This window comes from Sminthopsis crassicaudata, chromosome 2 (assembly GCF_048593235.1).
Source record: "Sminthopsis crassicaudata isolate SCR6 chromosome 2, ASM4859323v1, whole genome shotgun sequence".
NCBI classification, from domain to species: domain Eukaryota; kingdom Metazoa; phylum Chordata; class Mammalia; order Dasyuromorphia; family Dasyuridae; genus Sminthopsis; species Sminthopsis crassicaudata.
In genome coordinates this window covers 44,734,541-44,761,917 of record NC_133618.1, presented here as the reverse complement: position 1 = coordinate 44,761,917, position 27,377 = coordinate 44,734,541, and the positions used below count along the sequence as shown (strand labels likewise).

At 41.1% G+C, this 27,377-nt stretch overlaps 1 protein-coding gene across 1 annotated transcript in view; it reads left to right on the top strand.

The window, feature by feature from the left end:
- The window catches only part of ZFHX3 (zinc finger homeobox 3), a 273,607-nt gene that overhangs the window by 150,928 nt on the left and 95,302 nt on the right, over positions 1-27,377 (top strand). The window contains 1 exon segment of the mRNA XM_074286089.1: positions 4,576-4,807. Coding sequence (XP_074142190.1) covers positions 4,576-4,807 — 232 coding nt within the window.

Sequence of the window (27,377 nt, the reverse complement as noted above, 5' to 3'; positions counted from 1 at the left end):
TCCCCCAGAGGGTCAGGACAGTGCTTTGGATCATTTGGTCCAGTACCCAACCTCCCTGTTCTTTTCTCTGCTCCCCTGCTCTTCTCTCCAACATTCACTTTGCTCATAAGTGTCACGTGCTCAGATTACTCTTGAAACCTGCCTTTCCAGACCTTTCTTATTACATCCATGCATCTTCAGGCTTCTCTCTCTGCAGTCTTGGCCGGTGGTCCGCTGTCCAGTTCCCTTTGCAGCCTGCCCATACAAATCCATGCCTGAAATTCTCCTCTCGCAGCCCAACTCATTGAAGTACTGCCCTTTCATTTAGCACTCAGCCCCTTCTCTGTGACTCCATTCTGAAGACTTTTCATCTACATCTTCTCTCCTAAATCAGGTGAAAGAGAGCTTTTTGCTTCATAAATGTCTCTGGCCCCTTTCCCAGACCTCCTTGCATTCTAGTTGTTTGCATCTGTGGTTTCCCCCCACCATTATACCACCACAGAATTTAGAATTAAAAGGGGGGTCAGCTTGTCCTACTCATACTTGAAAAAGAATGCTCACTGTAGCCTACCTGAGGAATGGCTGTCCAGGAGCTAGATAATTACCTCCTCCAGAGTAGGGTCCGTATTGTATTTCTTTTTGTGTCCCCAGGGCCTGGCCCATTTTAGATACTTAATAAATATTTGTTGAATTAAAATTAAATTGAATTGAACGCAGTACTTTTCCCATGGGATTGGAGGGGAATCCCAGATTTTAAAAGAAAAGGTAAAGAAATTCAAGCTGATGATGAGGGGAGGGAAGAAAATTTTTTCTGACTTGTGAAAGGGAAGGAACTCTGAAAGAAAGCAGCTCCTTTATTGAGTGTACCATTGGGATTTGTGCCTTGGTGGATTCTTCATATATTACAGTGAATTTAATTAAATACATTGTGATCCCAATTGAGGGTATTCTAATTAGCTGGGTCAGGAACAAATTATTCTCTCTCTCCTACTGCAAATGAAAACATCTCCTACTCCCTTCTGAGGGTTAGAAGTGTCGTTGGCTGACTTACCCCATTGGGATCAGAGGCGCCTCTCCAGCCCCCTCCTGCTTCTTATTAGTACAGAGCATAGCTTAGAGTTCTGCTGATAGGACCAAGCTGTTCAGGCTGATGGCTGACAGGTACCCATGTGAGACCAGGAGTACCTCAGTCTCCAAAAACTGGGAGGACTGGACAGACAATATCGTAGGAGATGGACAGGGGTCTTGAACTCATATAGAAATAGATCCCTGCAGACACGTATTGATTTAGAAAGCCACAAATTAACATCTATGTTTTATTGCATATTTATTTTATTAATCAGTTTGGGTCTGGTTCAAGCAGCGCTAGGGAGCTTTGCGGACTTTTGAAGCCCCAATAAGGCAGATGTTCTAGGGTATTTTAAAAATAGTAAAATACGATGATTGAGGTCTTACATTCCTGAAGTTGGATCTTTGTGTTTCCTATGTTGTCTAGATGTTGGAGTTTTGTGACACTGTATAGTAAGTGTGGATATTTCAGAACATTCAGCTGGCCCCAGGAAGATATATGGATTCATAGATTTAGCGTTGGAAGGGATTTTAGAGGTCACCAATCCAAATCCTTCATGAGGAAACTGATGCAAAGAGAGCTTGATCATGGTTATAGAAATAATGAATGGTGGAGATAAAATTCATAGCCAGATCCTTTGATTTCACACCCCAGGGATTTTTCCCATAAACAAGACAAGAAACTAGAGGAAGGATATAAGAAGCAAGATGATTCAAAGCCATTTTGAGTCATATATTCCTTAGCAAACTAGAAATTAACTAGTCTGAATTTTTCATTAAATACCTTAAGATTGCACTAGCCCACCAATCCCCAGTTACTTTTTTGCAAACTTATGCAAAACATTGTTTTGTTTTTCTCTTTTTTCTCCTTTTTTATTCTTTTAGTAGTTGACTTTCTATAACCATTTTCCCCAGAAATGAATCTGAATAATAGGCAATATTCTATGGGCTATGGATTGGTAGTATCTTTACTGTTGAGTTTTTAAAGTAAGGTTTTGCAGGACCAGATAATTGTCCTGATTTAAAACTAATCCAGAAATCTATAGTTTCAGGATTGCATGACAGACGTTTTAGCAATCCCATTTGGTAACTCCTGAACTCTTGTGGTGGGTGGAAATCCAAGCTACTTTGGAGTAGACATTACAAACCCATAATAGAATTTTATTGGGAAAAAAAGTATCACTTTATTACAAGGAAATCATATATTGAGGAATTTAATGAGTGACAGTGGAGGGGAGAGATAGAGGCTATGGGGAGGAGGCTTAAGAGACTTGGAGGGAATGATAATGGCTCCAATTTTCATGGTTTGTGATGTCACCCAAATCCCTTAAATGAAATTCTTGCCTTGGATTCCACGAGTCTCTTTTTGTTGTTTTTAATTCATTCGGTTTTAGTTGTAGCTTTATTAAATATAATTCTCATGTCTCTGGAACCTAAGACTTAGTCATCCTATGGCTTTGTTCTCTCCAGTTCCACTCCAAGCTCTTGTTTGCACAAATAGCTTGCACTTTTGGCTTTCATCAGACCTGCTGGGGAATGTCAGGGGGAATGATGGCGTGAAGGAGAGCAAGGAGAACTGGGAAAGGCTTCTTGTGGAAGGGGAGGTTTTACCTGAAAATCAAGGGAAGCCAAGAGGGGGAAATGAAGGGGGAAAAGACGAGCCTTCCAGGAGTGGAGGACAGCCCACTTTTTCCCTTTTTCTTTTTTACCAGCCACTGCTTCTCTAGTATCAGCCCTCAGGATCCCTTACAACAGTGGTGTCCAACATACATAAGGATCCCTGCAGCTGCATGTTGACCTAGAAAACCACACATCAGCATTATCTGTGTTTGATTATATAGTTATTTTGTTAAATATTCCCCAATTACATTTTAATTTGATTTGAGCCTCTGTGGGAGGGTCCTGAACCACAGCGGGATGTTTGCTACCTCAGTTTTACGAACACATTCACGTTTTCTTTATTTTCCTCCTGATCTTCTAAACACATCTCTGATTGGGGAGAGGGGAAGAGAAGACAGTTAGGAAGTGAATACTTAATGGAAATCTGTTAAAATCACTTTATCCCCAGCTTATAATACTTTACTCAACTCCCTCTTTGCAGCCTCTCTCTAATTGTCACACTGTTCTAGAATGGTTGTTCCCGAAGGGATTTTTTTTCCCCCCTAAGGTACTACATGGGAGTGTGTTAATCCACCCATTTGGAAAGAGGGAATTTTCCTGTTGGGTGCACATGAAAACTGCATTAGCCTTTACCTGAGATCTGTGAGTCTGTATTCCAGAGCAAGATTTTCTCTGGAATAATTTCACTTGTGTGTATGAATACAGACTGAGGGCTTCAGAGCTCAGCCCATAATGATTTTCTACATGGATTACCCAGGGCATTCATGTTACTGCTCCAAACAATGTGCAAACATGTCTCCAGATTTTTCACACCTTTTCAGTGAATTGAGGACATGTGTATGAACACATGAATTTCAGGAGCAGTGTCATCACATAGGAATTATCTTCACTCATAAGTTTACTTTTAGTTTTTTTTTTTAATTGATCTTCCTCTGACTATAGGGCATCCTACAAGTACCTTAGGGGCTCATCAAAAAGGACAACCTGTTCAAGGTTTTGTTTTAATAAAACGTGCCCCAGAGGAAGCAAAGATTCCATAGGATGTAGATCCTTTGTAGGGGAGCAAAGACCAGGGGGGCAGGCTGCCTCAGCTACAGCGTGCCAGGGAGGGATGCTTCAAAATACTCTTTTTAAAAATACACTACTTTAGTGCCATAAGATTGCACTCCCTGTGACTTCTAAATATTTCTCTGGTGATAACTTAAGAAAAATGGGGGGGGGGGACTCTTGAGACCTTTAAAAAGTTTTATTTCTTCTTCCAAAAGGATGTTGGATATGGGAGGAAAAGAGCTGGTTCAGAAGGCAGGCTGTGTGACTTTGGGGCCAGGCCCTCCTCCACATCCCTGGTAGCTGCCCTCGGTCTCCTTCTTTCTGGGACTCCCTCCCTCGTAGGGGGATTGGTGTCCTTGTACCCAGACTCTGGACGTCTCACCCACTGGTAAAGCATTGAGTTTGAGCTAATAAACAGACAAGTTTTTATTAAGTACTCACTGGGTGCCAGTGAAGAAAGGCAAAAACAGCCCATTTCCCTCCAGGATCTCACAATCTGAGAGTCCCATCAGTAAGTTATTTAGGAGAAATCTTTCTTCCTTTTGTCCCTGGGGAAGGGAGTCTCCAGTTCAGGGGTTGTACTATCAGGATATGGTCCTGATGGAAGAGATTTTAATCAAGGGGCTTACCTCCTCTGTGACAGAGACAGTCCTTGCACTGCACCGAACTGGATGCATGGAGCCCTATTTAGGGGTAACTGGGGCCAGAGAAAAGAGGCGCCTCCCGAGGGCTTCCAGCCGACCCAGAAGTTGGGACAACAAACATGGGGTGGCTGGTCCGCAGGGAGGGAGCTGCTGGTGGAGGGGAGGGGTGCGGTTGGCAGGCCTCTCACTCAGCGTCCCCGACTCTCGTTCACAGCACCTTCAGCAGCACGAGGCCGGCATCGAGGGAGAGAGCTGCTACTATCACTGCGTCCTGTGTAACTACTCCACCAAGGCCAAGCTTAACCTCATCCAGCATGTGCGCTCCATGAAACATCAGCGCAGCGAGAGCCTGCGCAAGCTGCAGAGGCTCCAGAAGGGCCTTCCCGAGGAGGAGGAGGACTTGGGGCAGATATTCACCATCCGCAAGTGCCCGGCCACTGATCCAGGTGAGCTTGCGCCTCCGTGCTCAGGGTGGATGCTTCTGGGGTCGGAGCCTGAGGTTGTAGAGGGATCCAGCTTGGGACCTCCTGAGGGACTGTGGTCATGCTTGCTTTGGTCTGGTTTGATCTAATTTACAGGGTATTGGTGGGTAAAGAACAGATATTTATAACTGAACAGTCCGTGAAACCGTAAAGATTACAAATATGTTTCGAGAGAAGTATTGATTGGTTGATTTGTAGGAATCTGCTTCTGCTTTAATTAAGAACTCTGGGCTCATGTGCAGAATTAAGTCTTTATAAAAGATAATGTGTCAGGAAATTAAAAACTTACTGACCAACCAATTAGGCCAGTTCTGAGAAGATGAATTTTGTTTTGAGTTCTGTCAGTCCCTCAAATACAGAATGGGCTTCAAATTATTGCCAAAACTAGCTTAAAATAAATGTTGCTGCATGTAACATTAAACTTAAAAAAAAAGAGAGGCTCTTTGTGGTGTAAAAGTCTAGCCTACAACTTTGAAGGAATTGCTTCTTTTCTACAATTAGGAAAAAAAAAAAAAAAACAACCCACAAATACATAGAGGAATTGGCTTATAAAAATCTTAGGAATTTTTTTTTTCTCAAGGTATTTTTTTTTAAATCATGGTTTTGATAAAGGGAATGAAACTCATTTATGATCATAAGGAATCTCCAATTCAGGACCAACAGATAAGGAAGTTAGCTTGAGAATCTTAATGTTGGGCTATTAAAGCCCTTGGGCACATGCAGTGATATGTATGTAGTATGTGTGTTTTTCAAGGCACCTTTGGGAGAAAAGGTAGATGTGTAAAACTCTGGAATTTCTCTCTCATTTCAGAATTTCCTTTAAGTATTAATAGTTGTCTAAGTTATTAGAGGGATGAGAGAATTTTTTCCCCCTTTGATGGAACAGTTAAATTTCTCGACAATACAGTAGAAAGCCAAACTATTACTCCTTTATATCTTTTATAAATACAACTTTTTAAGAAAAGTTGCTGCTGTACCTATGGAGGGTCTGTTAAATCACAGTACCAATTCTGGCCTAACCTTTAGGTTTTTTTCAATGTTGTCTCCTCAAGGGTTTTCAAAGATCCATTATCTTGGATAATTCTAAATACCTCAGCCATTAGAGTTTCTGCTTGATCTCCATCACCATTAATTAATACCTAAGTAGTCACATGTGTATGGCAGTATGCTAAGCATTTTCCGGCAAGAAACGCCCTGGCTCTGGGCCTTTGAGCAGCTCCCTTTAAAGTATAACAGCAATATCTTACCATTAAAAGACTTCCTAGTATAATATATCTATATCGGTTTACTTTTTATTTGGTTTGATTATGTGACTTCTTGATATTTTGCTTTTAATGATTCTCTTTCTTCCATGCTGTTGATCCCTGTCTACCGTGTAGATTTTCTTCATATTTTAAATTTCTTCCTCTCATTCCTTTTGCTTTGAGACTGGGTTTTCCTCTCTCATCCAGACTCTAGCATGCAGCAGCCACCTCTTGGACTTGATCCCACTTCTGACTGCACAAAATCTTTGATCTGCTCATTTCCAAATAGGGCCCATTTTCTTAGAGGCTTAATTTATCAGTTATCAGTGGGTAGTGTGCAAACTCCATCAGCTTAACCCTTCTGCAGTTCAGAACTCCCAAGCTCAAGGGACTCCAGCAACCTCAACTCCCCTGAAAGCAGAGATTACAGGCATGGACCCTAGTATGGGACATCCTCTACTTCTTGCTTGCTAGATTCTGAACCCCCTTTTCCTTAACCTTCCCTTGTAATTTGGATTCTCCAGCCAAGTGGTTTTTAAAAATAGATCTATAGACTCCTTAGGTTTATAGCTAGATTTTAAAGTGTCTGTGAACTTGAATGAGGGAAAAAGATACATCCTTATTTTTCCTAACACATAACTGAAATATTTAAAAACATCATTCTGGGAAGAGGTCCATGGACTTCACCAGACTACCAAAAGAACTCCAATTATATATACCAAAGGAGGTTAAAGACCCCTCCTATAACTCATCAATTAATCCTTTTATTTTTATAAGAACTCCCTTTGTAATAATTGTGTGCTAAATGAAATATCATACATAGAATGAAACAGGTGGCTCCCTGTTTTGAAACCTAATGTCATGTTTTAGGGGGCCTGTTTTGGAGTTGTCTTTCTTCCTTCCATTGCTTCCTAGGTTTGTCCCCCACTGAATGCTTCATAGAATGGTGCTATTTTTTATTCCTTTTGATCTAACCACTTTCTATATTTTTTAAAATCTGTTTTGTGTTGTCTTTGGTCTTCAGAAATTTCAAAGCACTTCTCTTTAGTAAAATAAATAAACCACAAGTTGATAGATAGCGAGAAGAAAGCAGAGGTTAGCAGTGATAGTATCATTTAAGAAATCACGTCAGGAACATCAGTCATTCTCAGAACTCTTTCTGGTTATCTGGAGATCATCTACTGAAAAACTTGTTGAGAGAAAACTTCTTACAAGGGAAAAGAAAGATAAAGATTGATAGAATTTTAGAATTTCATCACAAATTTTATAAACACAATCTAGTTTTTTTCCAAATTGCATCTTCCTCAGTTTTAGAGCATGCATCTCAGACAAAAACAGTAGTCATTCTCTGTATTGATTTTTTTTCACGCGATTTTTTTGGTTGACCCCTGTGTCTGAGACACAAATGGGTTATTTAAGTCTTTATCATCTATTTTGTAGAACCACAGAATTTGAGAGAGATGGCACCTGGGTGACTAGTCTAATTCCACCATTTTCAGATGAGAAAATTGAGACCCAGAGAAAGATAATAGAATCCTCATGTGCTTACTCTAGCCCCTCCCCAAGTTATAGATCCCGTTATAGGACAGAAGGACCCAGAAGCATCACTGGCATATTTTCATCTGGCTTGCTTGAAGCAACTCACTCCTTTCTCCCTGAGGCATCCCATTCTGTTTTCAAATAACTGTCATTGTTGGCAAATTCTCTTTCCCTGGAGCCAAAATACACTTTCTAGGTCTGCCCTTGGAGCCACATCATACAAATCTAATCCTTCTAGGTGATAATCTTTTAGATAATTGGAAGACAGCCATCATATTCTCCCCTCACCCCTTTCTCTCCCCCCAAGTTTCCCTTTTTTGAAGCTATACCTCCCAGCCAGGTCTCCCAAAGCATGGTTTCTAACTCTATCACTCTTCTGGGAGCTCTTCCCTAGACACACTCCAGTTTGTCAAAATACTCTTCTAAAATGTGTCCTTAGAACTTAGCAGAATTTCCAAATGTAATTTCATAGGAACAGAGGAGGAGGTGATGGTAATCACCTCCCTCACCTGGACATTCTATTTTTAATAAGGAGGGGGTAATGGTAATCACCTCCCTCATCTGGACATTCTATTTTTAATAATTAAATCTGTTTTCTCCACACTTTGGAAATGTCCAAAAACAAACAAACAAACAAAAGTGCCCAGGGCTTCTGGCTACTACTCTTCAGTTTCTTAGCCATATCTATGAGGCTTAGAATTGGATTGTTTTCAGTATCAATTAGATAGATATCAATGTTCTTTCCTCTTGCTAAAGGATTAAGGTGGAAGATTCTTGTTGTTTTCAGATGCCTCTTAGGACAAGTAACCTGGTGTTGATTTTAGACTGACACCATCTATCCATTTGTCTGTGGTCAGGTCAACCACTTGAGACTCGGTTTCCTCTTTTGTAAAGTAACGACAATAATATTTGCACTGGATGATGATGATGAAGTACCATAAAAAGTATTCGTAAAGTCTTAGTGCAATTGTAAGCTAATAAAGCTATCAAATGAATTATTAAAGCCTGTGATGCACTGACTTGCTCATAAGAGTGCATCCTTTTTATCATTAACTTTTTTTATTTTGATACAATCAGTACAGTTTCCTCACATGGAATTCTGAATTATCTGCCTACTTTAAGTAACAGGAATTCCCTTGATAAACTCTAGCAAACATCTCTAATACTGGTTCTTCCTTTCTGGGACCTCTTTTCTTTTAAAATATTTGTTGCTATTACTGAAATTGCAGTACTATAATTAATTGCATATCAAAACCTTCAGCAGGAATGAAATTTAAGTCCATGTAAATACATGTGTTTGACAGCCATTGAGGCTGAAGAAATCTGCAAAAAAAAAAAAATGGTTTGTCTTTAAAACAGCAACAACTTCATAGTGGTTTTGAGTACTGCCTCTGCAGGATTGTTAATATGCAACAAACAGTTCTAAGTTCCTATCTTTGGGAGGAGACCCTTGATGGTAGTGAACATTTGTGAAGCAGTCAGTCAGTCACTAAGCCATTTGTTAAGCACCTACTGTGTGCCCGACAGTCCTTAGGGATACAGATATTAGAAAGAAAGGCAGTTCTTACCCTCAAGGATCTTCCAGCTTAAAGGGAGAGGACAACATAGAAAAGAAAGCCATAACGGGACAAGGGTAGCAGGTACCCTGAGAGATCCGCCCTGTCCCTTCTTTTTAATGGAGGTGTTTATGGTTCCATCTTCTAGTCTGAGGGTCCAGAGGGTCCTGAGGAAGTGTGAACAACAAATGCACGATGATATTTCTCAATCATGAGTTTACTGGGGGCATGATGGGGAAACTATAGAAGTACACAGTGATACTGGCTAAAATGTACTCATCCTTCATGTAATGTCCATAATAAAATAACTGCAAAATATGCAGCGGGCTTGACCTTTTACAGAGCACATTCTCACAACCACCTGACAAAGGATATAGGGGCAAGCAGGCTAGTGACAGCATCTGTTTCATGGGTGTCAAATATAAATAACTCTGAACTGCTATGTCTACTTTCCTATTATTTCAATATCTTTATGAGAATAATTGATGGATGCATTAAGGGTATCCTTGATGAAAGAATGGGAAGGCACAAATGATATTCTTGGCACAGTTGACTGATAGATATAAAGCATCCAAAGTTTCATTATGCTTATTGGACATTGATGATAAGAATCATTTAATTTGGCAAAGCAAAAAAGAAAAATTCAGAAATTGTTTTAAAGACTACAACAAGTTATATCCTGAACTTAGGGTCAAAATCATACAAGATTCTTTGAAAAGCATAACAACAAAAATCACTTTGGATTGTACAGTGATTACTATAAAATCAAGTGAGACATAAAATGGGTAAATTGCCACTCTCATCACTGGAAAAAAATCGAAGAGGAGAATGCCCCATACAGAATCAGTTCCTTTAGAATCTGCTCTTCGTGCATGGCAGAGTGATAAAAGCATCAAGATTTGGAACATTAACAATGTTACCGAAATGAGATCTATAGTTACTCAAGAGGCTGATCTTGCCCTGTCCCCTTCAAATGAGAAGCCAAGTGTATGAAGACTGATGTCACATGGACTGTGATGTCCAGAGTTATTGACAACCTATAGGTCTGATCATGTCGCATCTCTTGAGCAGATGCTGTTGATTAATAAGAAGTTGGGCGTGGAATTGAAGGAACAGACAGAAGAGAGCTAACTCAATTACCTTTAAAAATTGCCTGGTGCTTTTAGGACCCCTAAGTTTCTTGACAAAACAAAAATCAAGCTTTTTAACATTGGTATTCCCCAACTAATGGCTGTAAATCAAGGAATGCCACAGTCACTGAAGAATTAAAATTGAGGAATACCTACCCAAAAGGGAAAATTAGAAGGAGCATGGTAGATGTAGGTAGAGCACACCGTATCACCCATGAAGAGTTACCCAAGAGGAGTGCAAAGGAAGCCTTTAGAATTAGATGCTGTTGGGAAAAGAGATTGATTGCTCATGGAGCAAGGAAGAAGGGTGACAGACAGACAACTGGTATACACCATTGAGATCAATGAAATGTGAAGAGAGCCAGAGCCAGGCCCTCAGCATGTGGGGGGCTGCCCCATGGAGGATTTCTGAGAGGGAGAAGGTGTGCATGGACCGTGATCTCTGCTGCTGGGGCTGGTATTCACGTTCATTAGAACAGAGATCCACCGAGGGCTAGTAGAAGAGCTATCCATCCCAGAGGTCAGAGATCCAGAGAGAGGGAGGTGATGTGATCAGACTCCCACCTGGAGCTGGACTTTCATTTATCTGTGCTTCCTCCTTCCCACTAGTTGCCATTCATTTTGCTTAGATGTTAACCTTTAATTAATCTGCTAGGGACTGGCTGTTTCTTCTAAGGGGAATAGTGACCATCACTGTCAGCCAGCATTGTAGCACGTACCTCTTGGTCTCCACCAGATAGTGCTTCTTACCAAGCTTCCTTTTTTTGTCAGATAATGGACTCCTTGACTCCCTAGTGAAACCAGCCAATTCTGCTCTATCAGATCTGTGGGTCCCTCTTGCATAACTCTTTTTTCCCTCTTTAGGAAAGCTTTTTATTTTTCAAAACATATGCGTGGACAATTATTCATCATTAGCCCTTGCAAACCTTGGGTTCCAATTTTTCCTCCCCTTTCCTCACCCCCTCCCCTAGATGGCAAGTAGTCCAATACATGTTAAACACTGCATAACTCTTCATCAGCCTTTTCTTCTTACTAACAGTCTCTTGCTCTTGAACCTGCTTTCTCTTTCAGGCACGAGGGCAGCTAGAATTACTGATAGGGGCTACTTTCAACTTATACCTGTAATACGTTTATAATTAAATGTGCACCTGATTTAGAGAAGGGTCTGATCCCTTGAGTTTCAAGAGACCTCAGAGGTATAGACAGCCTGCAGAGAGGAACATCAGGATGTGTGAATCTGTCCTTTGTTACATAGACAGAGCCACCTCGTGCACCACTATATTCAGGATGGGGTCTGTGCTGAGCCATCATCAACTCGATCATCAGGGACTAAGACCTCATTGAAAATGGTGCTAGTGTGACTGATTTATTCTAAAGTGAATACTGAATATCATGTTTTAGTTTTATTCCTAAACTGTGTGGTGTTTGGCTTTCAGAACTGGCATAAAACAGGTTTGAACATTGTGTAAGAACTAGCATGAGGAAGACTATCATAATAACTTGCATTTATGTAGCATGTACAAGGTTATAACAGTTAAACTTTTTCTCTAAAATACTTTGCCTTTCATCTTTCTGAAGACCCTAAAGTATTCCATCTGAGCTCCAAAGTGAACTTCCTGTACTATATACTGTGCAAAACTGAAGCTAGAGCCATGCTCTTGATCCCCCCCCACACACCCTTATTTTTAAGTTGTTACTTAAAGTTGTTATAGAGGGAAAAGACAACATATTTCTAATTATGTCATTTAAATGGAAACCATATCACTGCTACATTAAAAAAAAATTCAAGTACTTTATTAGAAATGCATAAGACTAGAGGAGCTTTGAGTGAACACTAAATTTTTCAGTTAGTTTTCTTAAGAGAATATAGTGAATCTGAGAATCTCTGGTAGAACCTCCTCCTCAAGGTGACATGTGAGGAAGGCCATCTCTGAGGACAGGGCTAGTGCTAATGTGACTGGGGCTTTACTCGTAAAAGCGCAATTCCTGACGGGCCTTGTTTTTGTGAGGGGAAAGGAGTTCAGAGGTCGCAATGCACCCCAACCCCCATTGTGACGTGTGAGTGAGTCTTTGTATTTTTCCCTTTATGTGGCAAGGACAGGGGTATTTCTTAGGGCGTTTACTATCTTGTTTTTTCTGTTGGAATAGAGTTCCTGATTTGCCTTAATTAGTCCTCTAACAATCTACAAAGGTCAGTGCCAATTGCCTGTTCATTTACATTTGTAATTGCGATGGCTTCTGATTACACATTACTTGTATTTCAGTCCTTCCTCACTGGGTACACGGGGGTGCCCACACACACACACAGAGTGTCCTCCCTCGTCCCTATGGCACAGGCCGCGGCCTTCACGGGGACCAGTGGGTCTCCTATGGAAAGCCCTCTCAGAAGCCATGGTCTCCTTCCATTGGAGAGAGAGAATGAAGCCAGAGGCAAGGAAATTACATGGACACCAGGCAAGAAATCCGAGAACCATTATCTGGGTGCCTTCTTGATCTGGATAATTAGGGACAATTAAACTTTTCTGCTTGCTCTCTGCAAAATATGCTAATGACCGTAACTACTGGAAGGTAGTTCCAGGCAGAACACTGTTCCTTGCAATGCTCTGAAAAGTTGCTGGTCTGGAAGATTCTCTTTAGCCAGGATGTGGCCCCCGTCCAGACAGAGATCTGGGGTGATGTTTACTGTTTGCATTCGCTTCTCTGCTCTGTTTTTTGGCAGTCCTGGCCCATTCCCAGTTTGGCCTGAAATCCAGTTCCGAACCATTGAAAGCTCTTACATAAGCTGTGGCTTCAGTGTCCTAGGTACAGCCTTCTTTCAAGGAAATCCCTCCGTGGTGCACGGCATTTCTCTGTAACAGTCCGAGACAAGTATGAGTTTTGTTTTGTTTTGTTTGTTCTAGCTCTGGGGAGGAATGGACAAAATGGTTGAATTAACTTTCCCTGCTTAATCCATCCTGGCCTTTTGAAGTCAGCTTTGCAGTTTGGATCTCCTACCTCCTACCTGATTACTCTGCCCTCTTTCACTATATTGCTTGTTGTGTGATTTAAATTTTATTTTTGCATATTTTACCCACTTTCCTCTAACTGGAAGTTTCTTTGGACAAAAACTGCTTCATATTTGTAATAACTTGTACTTTTTATATTTTCTCAATGGTCTTAGAATCGTGCCACACACATAAGTCATTCACATTGAGAGACAGACAGAGAGACAGACAGAGAGAACACACACAACTTTCTGTGTAATCTCATGGAAAAAGTCCTCTTCTATAAAAAATGAGATTGTTTGAGTCCTTCAGACGTGTGATCCTGAAAGGGGTCCCTCTTCCCCCTTTCCCCAACTTCTCTCCATCCTGTTTCCCACTGGTCTCGGGTACAGGGAGATGTGGGAGGCTGGTAGGTGATTTGTTCAGAGGGGCAAGGATTTCACTACCACATGAGGTAGTGGTTTGGGGGTATTGAGTAAGGGCAGTTGTAAGATCTAGAACTCAGAGAATGAGTTTGTGGAAATGTATAGCACATTGGGAAAGACTCCATGAAGAGCCCCGTGAGTGTGAAGGCTTAGAAAAAGGATTCTTTTATGACTCTTTTTAAACTATCTTTTGATTTAAATTTTTAAAATCTCTCCAATTTATTTTTTTTTTTGAGTTTTAAATTTTTGTTTTAGACTTTGCATAAACTTTTTTTTTGGAAATAATTCTTAAAGAGCTTCAGACACAGAGAGTATCCTCTAGAGGAAGGAATATGTCCAGGAGCATGGCCATCCATTCTTCTTTCTTCCTCTTGTCCCCCCCCATACATATACACTCCCCAGCTATTAGCAGTTGAATTTCTTCACATATTCAGTTCTTTGGAATTGTGTATATGTGGAGGTAAGGAGAAGGTCTTTGCTGTATTGCTCAAAATATCCTTGAATCATAGACTCAGTGATGTTTTTAGGTAAAAAGGGTTTAATGAGGTTCCACCAAATATGGGGAGTTGCCACCAAGCCTGTAATTAGACCGAGTCCCTTCCCAACAGCCTGGTTGCTTGAATAACTTGGCATTGTAACACATTAGTAATAATCCTACTTTCACCTTTTAGCTCAGAACAGCTCATCCTTTTAGGAACAAGGAGTCTTAGATGGCATTCGTGACCACTGCAAATGGCATGGATGGTGAGTCAGGACCATGATGTGTTTGTTTTGGAGGATTTTTTTCCTTTTGGCCTGTGACTGAGGTAGGAAAGGGTGGGAATATAATGACGGATATAGCTAGGAAACAGAAGTTGGAGCTCAAAGGTGTCTTGGCCAGGTTCTAAGACTTTATTTCTAGAACTTAGCTCACTGACCTCAGTGCTGTGTTGTCTGGCCTGCTCACTGTTGTCCAACAACTAGGACAATCTTTTTAAGTATTAATGTCAGAAAATATTCTTACCTAACAGTGTAAAAAAAAAAAAGCTTTTCTGTGAACAACTTTTATCCTCCACTTAGTTTCCAGGTTCTCTTATCTAAATTATCTAAGGAGGGAAATAGAACTTGGTACCTACTTCTTTATTATAATTAATACAAACAGAACTCACCTCCAACTGCCAGTTATCTCAAGGATTTGGTTTCAGACTTAAATAGCCTATCATATCCCTAGCCAAAATGAAATTTTTTAGCCTTTTACTAATTAAATTAAATTAAATTAAATTTATTACTAGAATACTCTTAAAAAAAAAAAAAAGCTTAAATTTGGGGAAATATGTCATAGCTTTGTTGATCTGTCCATTTTTGCCAATGGTCTCCCTTCTTAACCAAATTTGCATCTGTGGCAATAATTCTTCATTTTAAACCAAAAAAGAAAATGTGTCTCTCTGGAAACCTACTTCCCTTTAAAAGAATAACTGTGAATGAAAAAGAAGTGGGAGAACATATGAAATATACTTTGGAAACCATCTAGATTCGGTGTCTTAGTCTCTTCCAACCCAAATCACGTGTGCCTTCTGCTGCTTCTTATTCCCCTTCTGCTGCCAGTGTCTTCAAATGGGCATTTACTTTTTTTTTCCCTTAGTACCTAAGCCTTCATCCATCTCTAGTTTGGGGGGAGGAATGGCATTTCCATAGAGTTTCAAACTTGTTGTCAAAAGTAAGTCACAGGTATTTTGTAGTTTGGAGGGTTTGTTCTTAAATTCAACCCATAACCTTTTGTGTGTACGTAAACAGAAAAGGTTATTGTTGCTCAGAGAATTCTGAAATGAAGCCCCAAGTTAAATTATTTTTTAAAAGGAAAAGCCCACCAACTTCAGTCAATTATGTAACTTTTCTTAGAATTGTGCTGTTGTAGTTAGACTTTTGTCCGGGATTAGAATTTATGAAGTCAGAGGGCAGTCTGTGAGTTTCTCTTCCACCTGTCCCTTTGCCTGCAAAGGTGATGACCTTTTTCATTGATTTTAATTTCAGTTCTTAAAGCAGTTTTTCCTTGAAGTGGGCCGAATACTTGAGGGAAGTTTATTATTTCCTTTCATATCATTACTTTTTTAGGTTGTGGAAGGAAAGAATGTCCCTTCTGCTGGGTCTTCCTAGCAAAGGGGCTGCCCTATGTCAAGTGAGAGATCCCATCCCCCTGGTGGACAGGATTGTTTTCACAGCGCTGTCAGTCCCTGCCAAATCCTCAGCCATCTTCTCCCAACACATAAAGCCATTGTTGTGGGTCCTTGCATGTGAAGAAAGAAGGTTTTCTGGAAGGAGTCGCTAGACAAAGCCAACAGTACTCAAAGAAACCTTTGTTAGGACAGGAAACAGTCCGAACAGAGTGTCAGCTGAGAATCCTTTGCCATCAGTTTTTTTCTGGCCTGATCAAGCCTAGTTCTAGTGGCCCCTTGAGTCCTTGTCAGAGCAGATTGAGGAAGCTGCCTTCGAGCCTTGGAGATTCACATCCCTCTGCCTGTGAAATTCAGCATTCTTAGCATTGGCTCAAATCATTTACTGTCGTTAGATTTTCAGGAGGAAGCCAGAGCCAGACATGTAGCAATGCACGTCCCCTGCCCTCAGTGGACTCTACATTTGAGGGGAAACATAACCCACTGGGCATTACGACTAGCACTCGTCAATGCAATTTAAAAAAGAAAAAGAAAATGTACTGGCACTGAGTTTTTATTATACAATGCTACCTGTTATTAGTGCAGAATTCTCTGTGACATGAGTCTGTCTTTGGACCGCGTCCAAAGGGCTTTAGTTACTGGAAGTACCAGAATGACCTTGTACAACTCATCTCTACCTAGCACATGGTCTTGTAGCAGGGACCCCAAGGTTGGAATTAGAGCGAGAAGTTGGTTTAAAGGTTTTACTCTTAAGTAATTGGGAGAGGGGTTGGGGAGGGTTATTCCAGAAAAGTATTTTGTAAGGTTAAGGGGAAAAATAACACTTTTCAGCACCCTTGTTCCTCAGTTTTAGTCACTTTTATATATGAACTATGGTTATAATGATTATCAGTGGCACTTGAGCAGAAGCTCAAGTGTAAACAGAATATGAAATAATGAGAAGAAGCCTACTACCCAGAAATGGATGTCCCCCAAGGGCTTGCATAACAAGCGGGCAGTAGTAGTGTCACTGGGTTAGAAAAGGTGATGGGGTCTTAAGTCGGTCACTGGGCGAGGGAAGGTGATTTTTTTTTTATAGCTGTACTCTTGGAGGGCTCAGATCTTAGGGCCTTTTTATAGAAGGTGATTGGATCTCAGATTGAGACCTTGTAAGAGGCCAGCTGGCCCAACTCCTCTGTCTTACAAATGTCGTTTACAGGCCCAGGAAATGAATTAAAGTGACTTGGCTAAAATCACCTGAAGCAATTGATGGAGGTATATTTGAACTCGGGTCTTTTATTCCAAAACCAGGGCTGGTTTCCGCTGATTTGCCCATAGTCACACTGCTAGGGAATGTCCAGAGTAAGACTCCTCCCAAGTCTGAGTTAAGGTCCATCCTTATGTATTGTATCTTGGGGGGGGGGGGAGTGAATCGGAATAGAATGAGTATAAAACAGAAATTGTAAGAAACTCCTTATTTCTTCATGTCATAAGGATGGGTGACCTTCTGGGCGTTTATACAGGTGATGCCTTGTGGAAGAAAGTTCAGATGTGAATAAAGGTGATAGCTGCCGTTCCCTTTCCTTTCAAAGAAATGGACCTATTCAGGGCGGAGTTGAGAAGTGAGACTTTTCAGACTCTTCATAGGTTTCAGTAAACTTGTTTTTGATGACTTAGACTAAGAGCAGGTTATTTGGATTCTGAGCTGAGAAAAGGTGGGCCTTCGATGATCACAGCCAGGTCACCAACTGCTCCTTCCTCGGCTCCGTTAAGGGACTAGAATGTATGTTTCACCTTACTGTGAAGAGCCAGAAGAGCTCTTGTCTTTTTTTACATTAGAAAATATTTTCTTGAATAGAGTGAAAAACAAAATACCAGGAATGGAAAAACAGCTCTTGGCAGTCTATGTATTAAGATAACTAAACCCACTTCACTTGACTTCCGGTTTCTCAGTTCCTTGGGCTCTCTGTGACCCGTCCCAGTTTTCAGGGCCTGTGATCTTCATGCCAAACCCTGCAGAATTTATTGACGTCTTAGATTACGCTGTTTATTTTCCACACAGGATTTCATTTCATTATTAGACTGGAGACCCAAAGAAAACTCGTTGCCGTGATTTGTTATTCTGGTGAGAGCTCCCAAAGCCTGGTTTCCAGAAGTCATTATCCCATCCTGGAAGGGCTGGTGCCCCAGGTATACCCTTATCCTCCGCCCAGGGCTTGAACAAACAGACATGATCTCATTACTACAGCACTCAGATCCTTGGTGAAAATGTGCTCAGACCGAGCAGGATGAAAGATGCCCTGATGCTAGAGAGAGCCTCTGTTTTTCATGATGTCTTCTGTTCTTCAGTCCTCTGGATGTGTTCACTTGGTAGACAGGGGTGAGCCCCAACAATGCATCTAGTCTCTTCCTATTGTTGGCCTGAGTGGGAGAGAACCCGTAAATCACCCTTGGAAGAGGGACCTTTGGTTTTCTACCTCTCCTCCCTGATGGTCATCCCACTTGGAAGAGAGCTGTTGATCTAGATGAGGTTCCTCGTGTGTTGGGATGAAGGACTCTATTGCACCCCTAGCTAGCCTGGATCCTAGAAGGAAGTGAATGTATTTTTAAAGATCTGGCCAAGAGCAACTCCTTTTGGTTTTTTCAGGGGATAAAACAGACAAACACACATGGCGGCAGCAGCAGGTTATTTCCTTACAGCTGAGGACAGATTATCTTTAAAGGATATGAAAGGTTTAATCATTTAAATTTTGTTTTTATTAAAGTTTTATCATGACTTCTTTTTTCTACATGCCCCAGTGGAAGGGGGAAGTGCGGGAGGTAACATAAATATATACAAACCCCCAAGCATTTGGTTAATAAAATTCTCTAATGGGAGGTGCCTGGTAGGAAGGAAGTGGTTAGATAGCTGGGCATGGCAAGCAGACCAAAGGTTTGCTGGAGAGTAATGGAGATGGAGCAGGGATCTCTTCAACTTTCCCCCACACCCAATCCCAGCCAACTCCAGCAGACATTTGTCAACTGCAAATCATGGCTTTCATTAAACAGAAAGAGAGGAAGCTCTGACTGTTAACTTATTCCACAGTATTTTTCTTATTAGAGAAGATCCTTTAAGTCTTTACTAGCTCAAGAAAAAACAATCTAAGCATCTGCCAAAGTGCAGTCAGAAGTAAAACTGGGATTGGTTGGTTCTAAGGAGCCTTTCCCCACACTCCAAAATACCCGTTACCCGTTTGAACCCAGATATTTGAAAAGGAATTCTTTTGATGGTCATTTCTGAAGTCTTTTCCCTAAGGTGGGAGGGTTGAGACAAATGTGGCCTTTAGCTCTTAAAGAGAAAAAAATGTCCATCATCTTTGGCACCAACTAACCAGAACCCAGCCAACTAGAACTCCTGAAGGATGGAACTTTTTGACCAGATTCCACCTTTAGGACAAATTAGCAGCTCTAATAAAGGATTTATTTGGGGAAAAAAATTATCTCAAATGTGTCCTGGGGCTAATACACGTTCATTTCCATCTCCTGCAACTACGAAACTCTAAGATGAAAATTACTGCTCCAAAGGATGTCTCTAAAGGTATTGGATTCCGAGTTGCCTAAAATAAAATTTAAACAGGCAGGAAGGGGGATGCATACATTGTAGAAACATTCTTCCTTCCCCCAACAGAAGGAGCTTAATAGCAACACCCGTTCTCCAGGTATTGTGGCTTGTAGAAGTTTTAGTGGACTTTGTAGTAATCAGCACTCACTCGGTGTAGTGGTTCTTTTTGCCCATTAAAAGAGATGTAGACTTACTTTCTTTTGTCAACTTATGTTTCTGATTTCCTTAGTCAAATGGAACAGCCCATTGTCTTGTACATGTTTGAGCAGATCACCAGGAGGACTCCATGTTTCTTTATGTTTTACCTTGGCTCAGGGTTCAGACTTCCGCCCACATGGCTTATAGAGAGATATAACCCAGGACTTCTGAGTTATAACTAATGGAGAGAGACTTACCAGAAATATCAAAATGGATTTGAGGCCTGCATGTGCAATTGGAGGCAGGACCAAGGCTTGAGGTCATTCATTCCAGAGCCTTACCTGGCTTCGTCCACACCCTAAAAACTGACCTGAGGCAAAAGGCAATCTGTTGAGCTTAACCTGGCTCTGTGTGCAGGTCAGATGTATCAAACAGCTGGCATTTTTTAAACTCTTAAAAAAAAAACAAACAATAAAATATGGGAGCTTTCTAATCAGATCAACACATAACACTTAGTTTTTCTGTTGCATCTGATGGTTGTCCATTGCTAGAAAAAATGTAAGGTTAAGGGAAACACACACACACACACACACACACACACACACACACACACTTGTTATTCTTTGGGGTGCTGAGTGTATTATTGATGAATTAGTCCTGTGCCAGAATGGAAGGTATTTTTCATGTTTTGTATCTGATAACTACCTGACATCAAAGCCACAGCTTAAACCTTAAATCTTATCAGGTTTGACCACTTTATTGGGGGCTAAACTGTATACCATCAGGAAATGTATTTTCCTTTTATAATCTATTTGCTATAGATGTGATCTTTTTTTTCCCTCTCAGAGTCCCAGTTCCTTCAGGGAGAATTGTCCTAGAATACCTGACCACACTGTTTTCTCCCCATTTTGAATTTCTGAACTCTACCGCTAGACTTCCCCTGGCCCTATTGGTCTCCATGCCATGATTCATTATCTTGAATTCCTAAAGTAGACCCCTTCTTAGCTACCTCATCTCTCTGGATGAGTTTTGGGAGGGACAACCCAAGACACCTTCCCTCCCTTCCCCCACTTCCCAGAAGCTCCTTGCCCTTATCTCCATTGGTGAAAGTACTCTCTTCCTCCTCAGATTTCTTCTAGCCTTCTACTGAGGACTTTTATTTTTGCATAACCTTTTCTATCAGGTTAAAAAAAAATTATCCTTTCTGGCCTTCCCCCACTCAATTATATAACAAATATAACTAAATGCAAATGAGTTCTAATTCTAAAAGAGATTGTAAGCTCTTTGAGAGTCCATTTACCATTATTCCGTTTTCTTTACCAGTACTGATACAAAGCACCAGAAGCCCAGGGCTTAGTGCATAGTAGGTGCTTAATATTTGAGTTGGATTGTTTTCACTGCATGTAATATTTGAACCCTGTAATTGATAATTTGCTGTCATATTCTATGGCTTGCCGCAGCATTCTTTATCCTGGGATGCATCCTGTTCAACATTCTGTCCGTATCTTGCGGGAAGACATAAACGGCATGTTTATGAAATTCGCAGGTGATACCAATCTGGAAGGGCTAGCTAATGTTTGATAATAGAATCAGGATCCCCAAAGATCTCAACGACCCGGAACTCGGAACACAATCTAACAAGATACAACTTAAGAGGGACTGATGTCAAGGTCTGCACGTGAATTTAAAAAATCAATTGGGCAAGTGTGGAATGGCAGAAGCTTTGCTTAATAGATGATGTGCAAAAGACTTCAGGGGTCTTATTTGACTGCAAGGTCAATAAGAGTCAATAATGTAACATACCATCCCCAAAAAGCTAATGCCATCCAAGGCTCTGTTAAGAAAAGTATAGTGTCCTGAGTAAGGGAAGCAGTGGTTCCTTTCCATACATGCCAAAGGGAGATCGGACTTATTTTACTTGCCCCCAAAGGTCAAAACTAGGACCAGCAAGTAGAAGTTGCCCAGAGAGCTTTTGACACAGTATAAGGGAGAGACTGCTATTTTGTTAAGCAGTGATAAGTTTCCCATCACTGGACATCTTTCAACTCCCAGAGAATGGGAGACTTCCCCGGGATGCTGTTTAGGTATCATCTGGCCTTCACCCCAAAGGCCCTTGTTTGATGCTAAGATTCTTTCATGTCCTCTGATGAAACTGCTTCTCAAGTCCCGTGTGCAGTCCCAGCGCTTGGATCACGGGGGCAAATGGGCAAAGAAGGGCCGACGAGAGTGAAAGGTCAGTGGTTGAAGGAGCTTGGAGTAGTTAGCGTGGTAGAGAAGGGGAAAAGAGACATGTTTTCAGCTGGCTGAAGTTTTCCTGCATGGAGGAAGGAATTAGACAAATATAGTTCCAGGAGTGGAGTCAAAAAGCATGGAGCCATCCCAGGCTGCCCCAGGCTCTGTCCCAGAGCCCAGATGAACTGCCTGGGATGGGCAGCTGGACTGAAATGACTGTGAGGATCCGTTGTACCCCCGGAGCCTCTGATTGATGTGTAATTCTCCCCCTTCTCCCTAATATGACCTATGTCATTAAGAGTAGTGGCCATTGTTGTCGCTTGATCTTCCAGACATTTAGGTCCGAAGAGCAGCAGACGCCAGAGAAACCCAACTGCCCAATTAAGTGGCAAAGCATAGAAAGCAGAGTTGCAGAAAAATTGCCTTCTCTGGTAGTTGCCTTAGGAAGGTGGACCTGTAGCCAGGAAGGCCTGTGTTCAAATCCTGCCCCAGACACATTCTAGCTGTGTGGCCTTTGTCTCGCTGTTTCCTCATCCCCAAAATGGGGGTGATAGTCTCTTTCTCTCAGGGCTCTATCACCTGAGGCAATAATTAACAAACCTTAAAGCACCATTATTATTGTTTTCAGCACAAGGCACTGATTGAATGTTTTCACGTATCAGTCCTATTTCATGTTCTTTGATAACATATAATTGGGCTTCTGCTCCCACAGTTCCTCTGGTGGAGGACGCAAGGGTAACAGCTATGGCCCATCGCCGTATAACTCTGCTGTCACTTCCCATGTGATACTGGTCTTAGAAACCGTCAGGAGGGAGCCTGCTAATTATCAGTCTGACATGGTAAAGTAAAATGAACAGTATGGGGAAAGGGGCAAGGATCGAAAGGAATTATTACTCTATCGTCCAATGAAGAGCCAGTGAAGAAGCCTGTGTGTTCCTAACATGCTCACTCATCATGGCACCCTCACTGGGGGTGTGGAACACAGTCTGTCCACACTTTCTCAAAACCCTAGTAGAAATTAAGGTTTCTGATACAAAGTAGAATTTTAGTTGGGACTTAAAGGAAACCAGGTTTCTCTATAGGGAACTGTGAGTTAACATTCCCTACCCCTCCTCTAAACAGAGGAAAGTCTAGGGGAAATTGTATATTCTTATTTGTTTCATGGGTTGCTATGGCTGGTGATGAGCATCTGCCTGCTGGTTGGGGCTGCTCCTTGGGAAACAGCCTTAGTCTATTTCCAGGACCATACTTGGGACATTTTCCACAAGCTGGAGCCTTCCATTTCCAATGAGTTGGTTCAACTGGTAAAAGTAATTTTTTAGATTTGAAAATATGTCCTTCCCTAGTAATGTAACAGTGCCAACTTTGGGTCCTTCATAAAATGGAATTAGAGCTAACTACTTTCAGAATAGGAAAATAGGGTGATACTGAGGTTGTGAGTCTGGGTCACTGAGATGCCCTCAAGATTAAAAGGAAAATTCAAATAAGCAGAAAGTTTGAAGGAAAAAGATACTGAGTTCTGTTTCAGTTGTTAATTTAAGATACCTGTGGGACATCCGGTTCAGCATGTCCAGAAAGCAATTCCTCATCGAATGTCACCTTGCTCTAAAATTCTTATCATTTCCTTGGGTCTCCCACTTCATCCTAGACATCCTTTTCCTCTGGGAGAGAGCACAGGGTGGGCTTACTTTATAAAAAGCAAGGAAGTCATTTCCTTCATCTGTTAATCTTCCATAGTCAGCAGCGTGTCATTTTCCCGTAGTCCACGAGCAAGGAAAAATTTGCCTGGATTGTAGTGTATAAAGCAGGAATGAGCAGCATAGGCTTGTAGATGTGACCCCAGAATGCACAGCCCCACAGGTGGCTTCCAAAGCAAATACTGGAAACTTGATTAACAGGTTCTTAGCAGGTTTTTGTTCGGAAGGTTTCTGTGTGTTTGTGGGTTGGGAAAATTCATGACCACCATGTTAAACTGTCTCATTGAGCTTGTCTTCAGTGATATCTTGAGCTTTCCAGTCAAGTGCTTTAAAGTGAAATAACAAAAGGAATGGTTTGGCTTCCTGTTGCTGGCATTCAGCTTGTTTATTCCAGGACTTAGTTTGGCCATGGCTCATTTAATATAGCTAGTGTCCACATTTGCCATTCACATTTAGTGAGTAGTCTAGAGAGCAATGCAGTTCCTAAGAGGCTTTGCCTTGTATTGAGGTACAGTAAGGTAGAGCTCTAGAGAAGGTTGTCAAGCCAAAGGCCAGGCAGGAAGCTCCTACCTTTTGAGGAGTTAGTGATTCTATAAGTCCAGGCAGCTGGGTAGCATATGGATAGAGTGACTTTGGGAATCAAAAAAGACCTGAATTTAAATCTGCTCTCAGACTAGCTGTCTAATTCTGGGCAAGTCACTTCCTTCTGTTTATCTCATTTTCCTCATCTGCAAAATGTCAAACCACCCCAGTAGTTTTACCAAGAAAACCCCAAAAGGGGTCACAAAGAATGGGGCACGACTGAAAACGACTGAACAATTAGAATGTCAGGCATCAGCTTTGGAAGGGACCTCAGTGGTCATCTATCTGGTTCAGGCCTTGCCCCTGACCAAGAGTTTCCTCTACAATATACCTGCCAAATGACCACCAGCCATTAGTGAAGGGGAAATTACAGCCTCCCAAGATAAGTTATCATTCTATTTTTGGAGAGATGTAATTGTTTAAAAGTTTTTCTTTATATCAAGCCTGAATCTGCATCTTTTCAGTTTCTACCCTTTGTTCCTATGTCTGTTCTCTGGGACCAAGCAGATTGAGGTTGTTGGACCCCAATCCCTACCCCTACCTCTGGATGAGGGGATGAGATCAGGTGGAGAATCATCTGGTCCAGCTCTCTTATTCTATAGATGAGGTGGCGAAGGCTTAGGAGAAGTTACATGAATTGGTCAAGATTAGATTGGAAGTAGCAGCACAGCAGGCCTGTGATCAGCAGTGATTCTGAATGCGTCATCCTCCCTCTCCACTTAGCCACATTGGTTCCCAAGAGTTCATGGCTCTTCTTGCTAGGCATTCAAAAAAGAGATTTACCTTGTGCAAAGTTCCCAAGTCCTTCAGAGATGAGCTGCTTCCCAGAAGGGAGCAGGGTAGAAGCTCGGTCGCCATAGAGGTTTGCTCCAATCCCAGCCCTGCTACATTTTCCTGATGAGGAACCTAGAACTGGGAGAGTTTTAATGACTTATCCAACCAACTTACACTGGCACCTGCCAATAATACAGCCAGAATCTGACTCGAGTCCTACTTTCAAATTCAGCTTCCTTTCCACTACAACACAAGTCAAATTTAGCAGTGTAGCAAAGCTTCCCAAGGGATACCACCACCTGTGTGATCTTGAACAAATCATTGGACCCCCTGGGACTCAATTCACTTATCTACAAAATGAAAAGACTGAACTCTGAGGTCTCTAGGGTCTCTTCCAACTATAAATCTATGATCTCACTTGACTCAGTCGATTTTTAAAAAGGAACAATCTGTCCTACATCCTCTCTTCCTGTCTGCCAAGCACAGTAGAGCATCCATGGGTAGGTCACTCCCTTTTAGAGGTCCCCTGAGTCAGGGGTGCTTCCTTCCCAATCAACAGCCAACAAGGGCTTTGCTTTTGCATTCCAAGTACCCAAGTCCTTCAGGTTAGAGATGTTTCCCCAGGGCCTAGCAGCAAGGATAGAGGCCTGGCCCTAACCTCTTCTACAAAAATCAGAGCATTAGGTGACATCTACAGGTCTCTCTCTTCCTGTTTAAAATATGTATGTAATTCTATGAAGTCTTCTTCATCCAAGACCTTTATCCTTTCTCACTCTTTTCTTTTCTTTGAGTCTTTATGGAAATGTGACTCCTCAGTGCTTCTCACCTGAATCCTTGGGTTTATTTATCTCTATATAGGTGATTTTCACATTTGTATATCCAATCCCAATCTCTGAGGTTCCTCTGGTCCCACTTTACCAGCTGGCTGCCAGAGCTCTCCTTAGAAGTTCCATTGTTACCTCAAACTGTCTAGAATTGAGTTCATCATTTGGCCTGCTAAAAACCACTTCCACCACCCTGGTTCATAGCTTTGGAATCCTCCCTGACCTATCATGCTAAAATAATAAAAATAAAAACAAAGTAGAATCCTGAGTGCATCATGGCTACTTTCTAAAGACCACTAAAGAGAAGCTCATTATGTGGGCTTTTTATTAGGTGACCTTTTTTTTTTTTTTAAAAAAAAACCATGGCAACTTTTGAAAAATTTAGAATGACCTTTAGTCATTAGCTTAATGAATTTCTCCTTCACTCTGGTAATAATGATACCAGAATAACAGAAATTAGGGTAGAGGGAAATATGAATCATGCATTTTTAAAGTCTGTCCATAAATACTAACAAATTTGGTTACTCTAAATAGTGAGATCTTTATCTGGCAACCACTACGTTGACATAGTCTTGAAAGAACTTTACCAATCTGTAACATTCTTGCTACAAATGAAAGCAAAAAGTGAAAAGACGCTTTAGTAAGAAGGATGGCTTGCTGTTTCTTCTTAGAGAGCCAAATCAGAGGTAGAGATAATTTTATGTTGTGTATCCAAAGGCAAGTGTACTAAGATGCTCACCCATTTGCCACACCATTTGCCATATTCTTTAACATTTGCAAAAACAAAAACAAAAACAAACAAACAAAAAAAAACCTCTATAAAGATATGTAGATATAACTTATTTACCCATATCTATAAAATTGGAGAAATTCTGCAAAAAACTCTTGAGATTCTCCAAGCTAAATCAATATTTACCTCAAGACTTAAGGAGGGTGTTGAAAAAGTTAGAAAACATGATTCAGGATGAAGCACAAACAAGTGAACAATTTGGGTAACTTCCTCTCCTTTTTGTGACATGGAGTGTAATGTGTCACAGCCTCCTCGATCTCTATAACTCTAGGCCCCCCATCTTCTTGAAAATCCTTTAGGGCAAAACTTTCGCACTACAGACAAGAGACCTTCTTCCATATCTCTAGGCGTTTAACTATCAATGGAGCAGAGATTAGACAAAGTTTAGTAGGCTGGCAGCTATCTATCATGAATATTTTTCTGAGAAAAAAAAATCGTAATCACTGGACACAGTACCAAATAACATCACAAAAAGGTAATTAAGCATATCTTGAAAGAAAATGGCTTGTTCATGGCATGGGAATTATTTCTGAATCGGCTGTCTGTGTGAGAGCAAAGAACAAAACCCATACCAAATTAGAAGAATAAGAATGAGAAGATATGGTGCAGAATCAATTAAAGCAGCTCCAGTGTTATCTAGTTAAACAAGTTGTTGATGCCAAAGATTGGAAATTAATGGAAGCAGGCGTGGCCATAGACGAAAGTAGTTTAATTGATGTAAATCATTGTTAAAAGTAGGAGATTGAAAGAATTTAAGCGATCACTTCATCAAAGAAACAATTGATAATCCAGATTTGGGAAATTGGACAGTGTTTTTAATGATCCCAACTTTCTCCCTTGAAACATCAGTATTTTTGTACACATCAGTGTTCCTCCATATATGCTATCA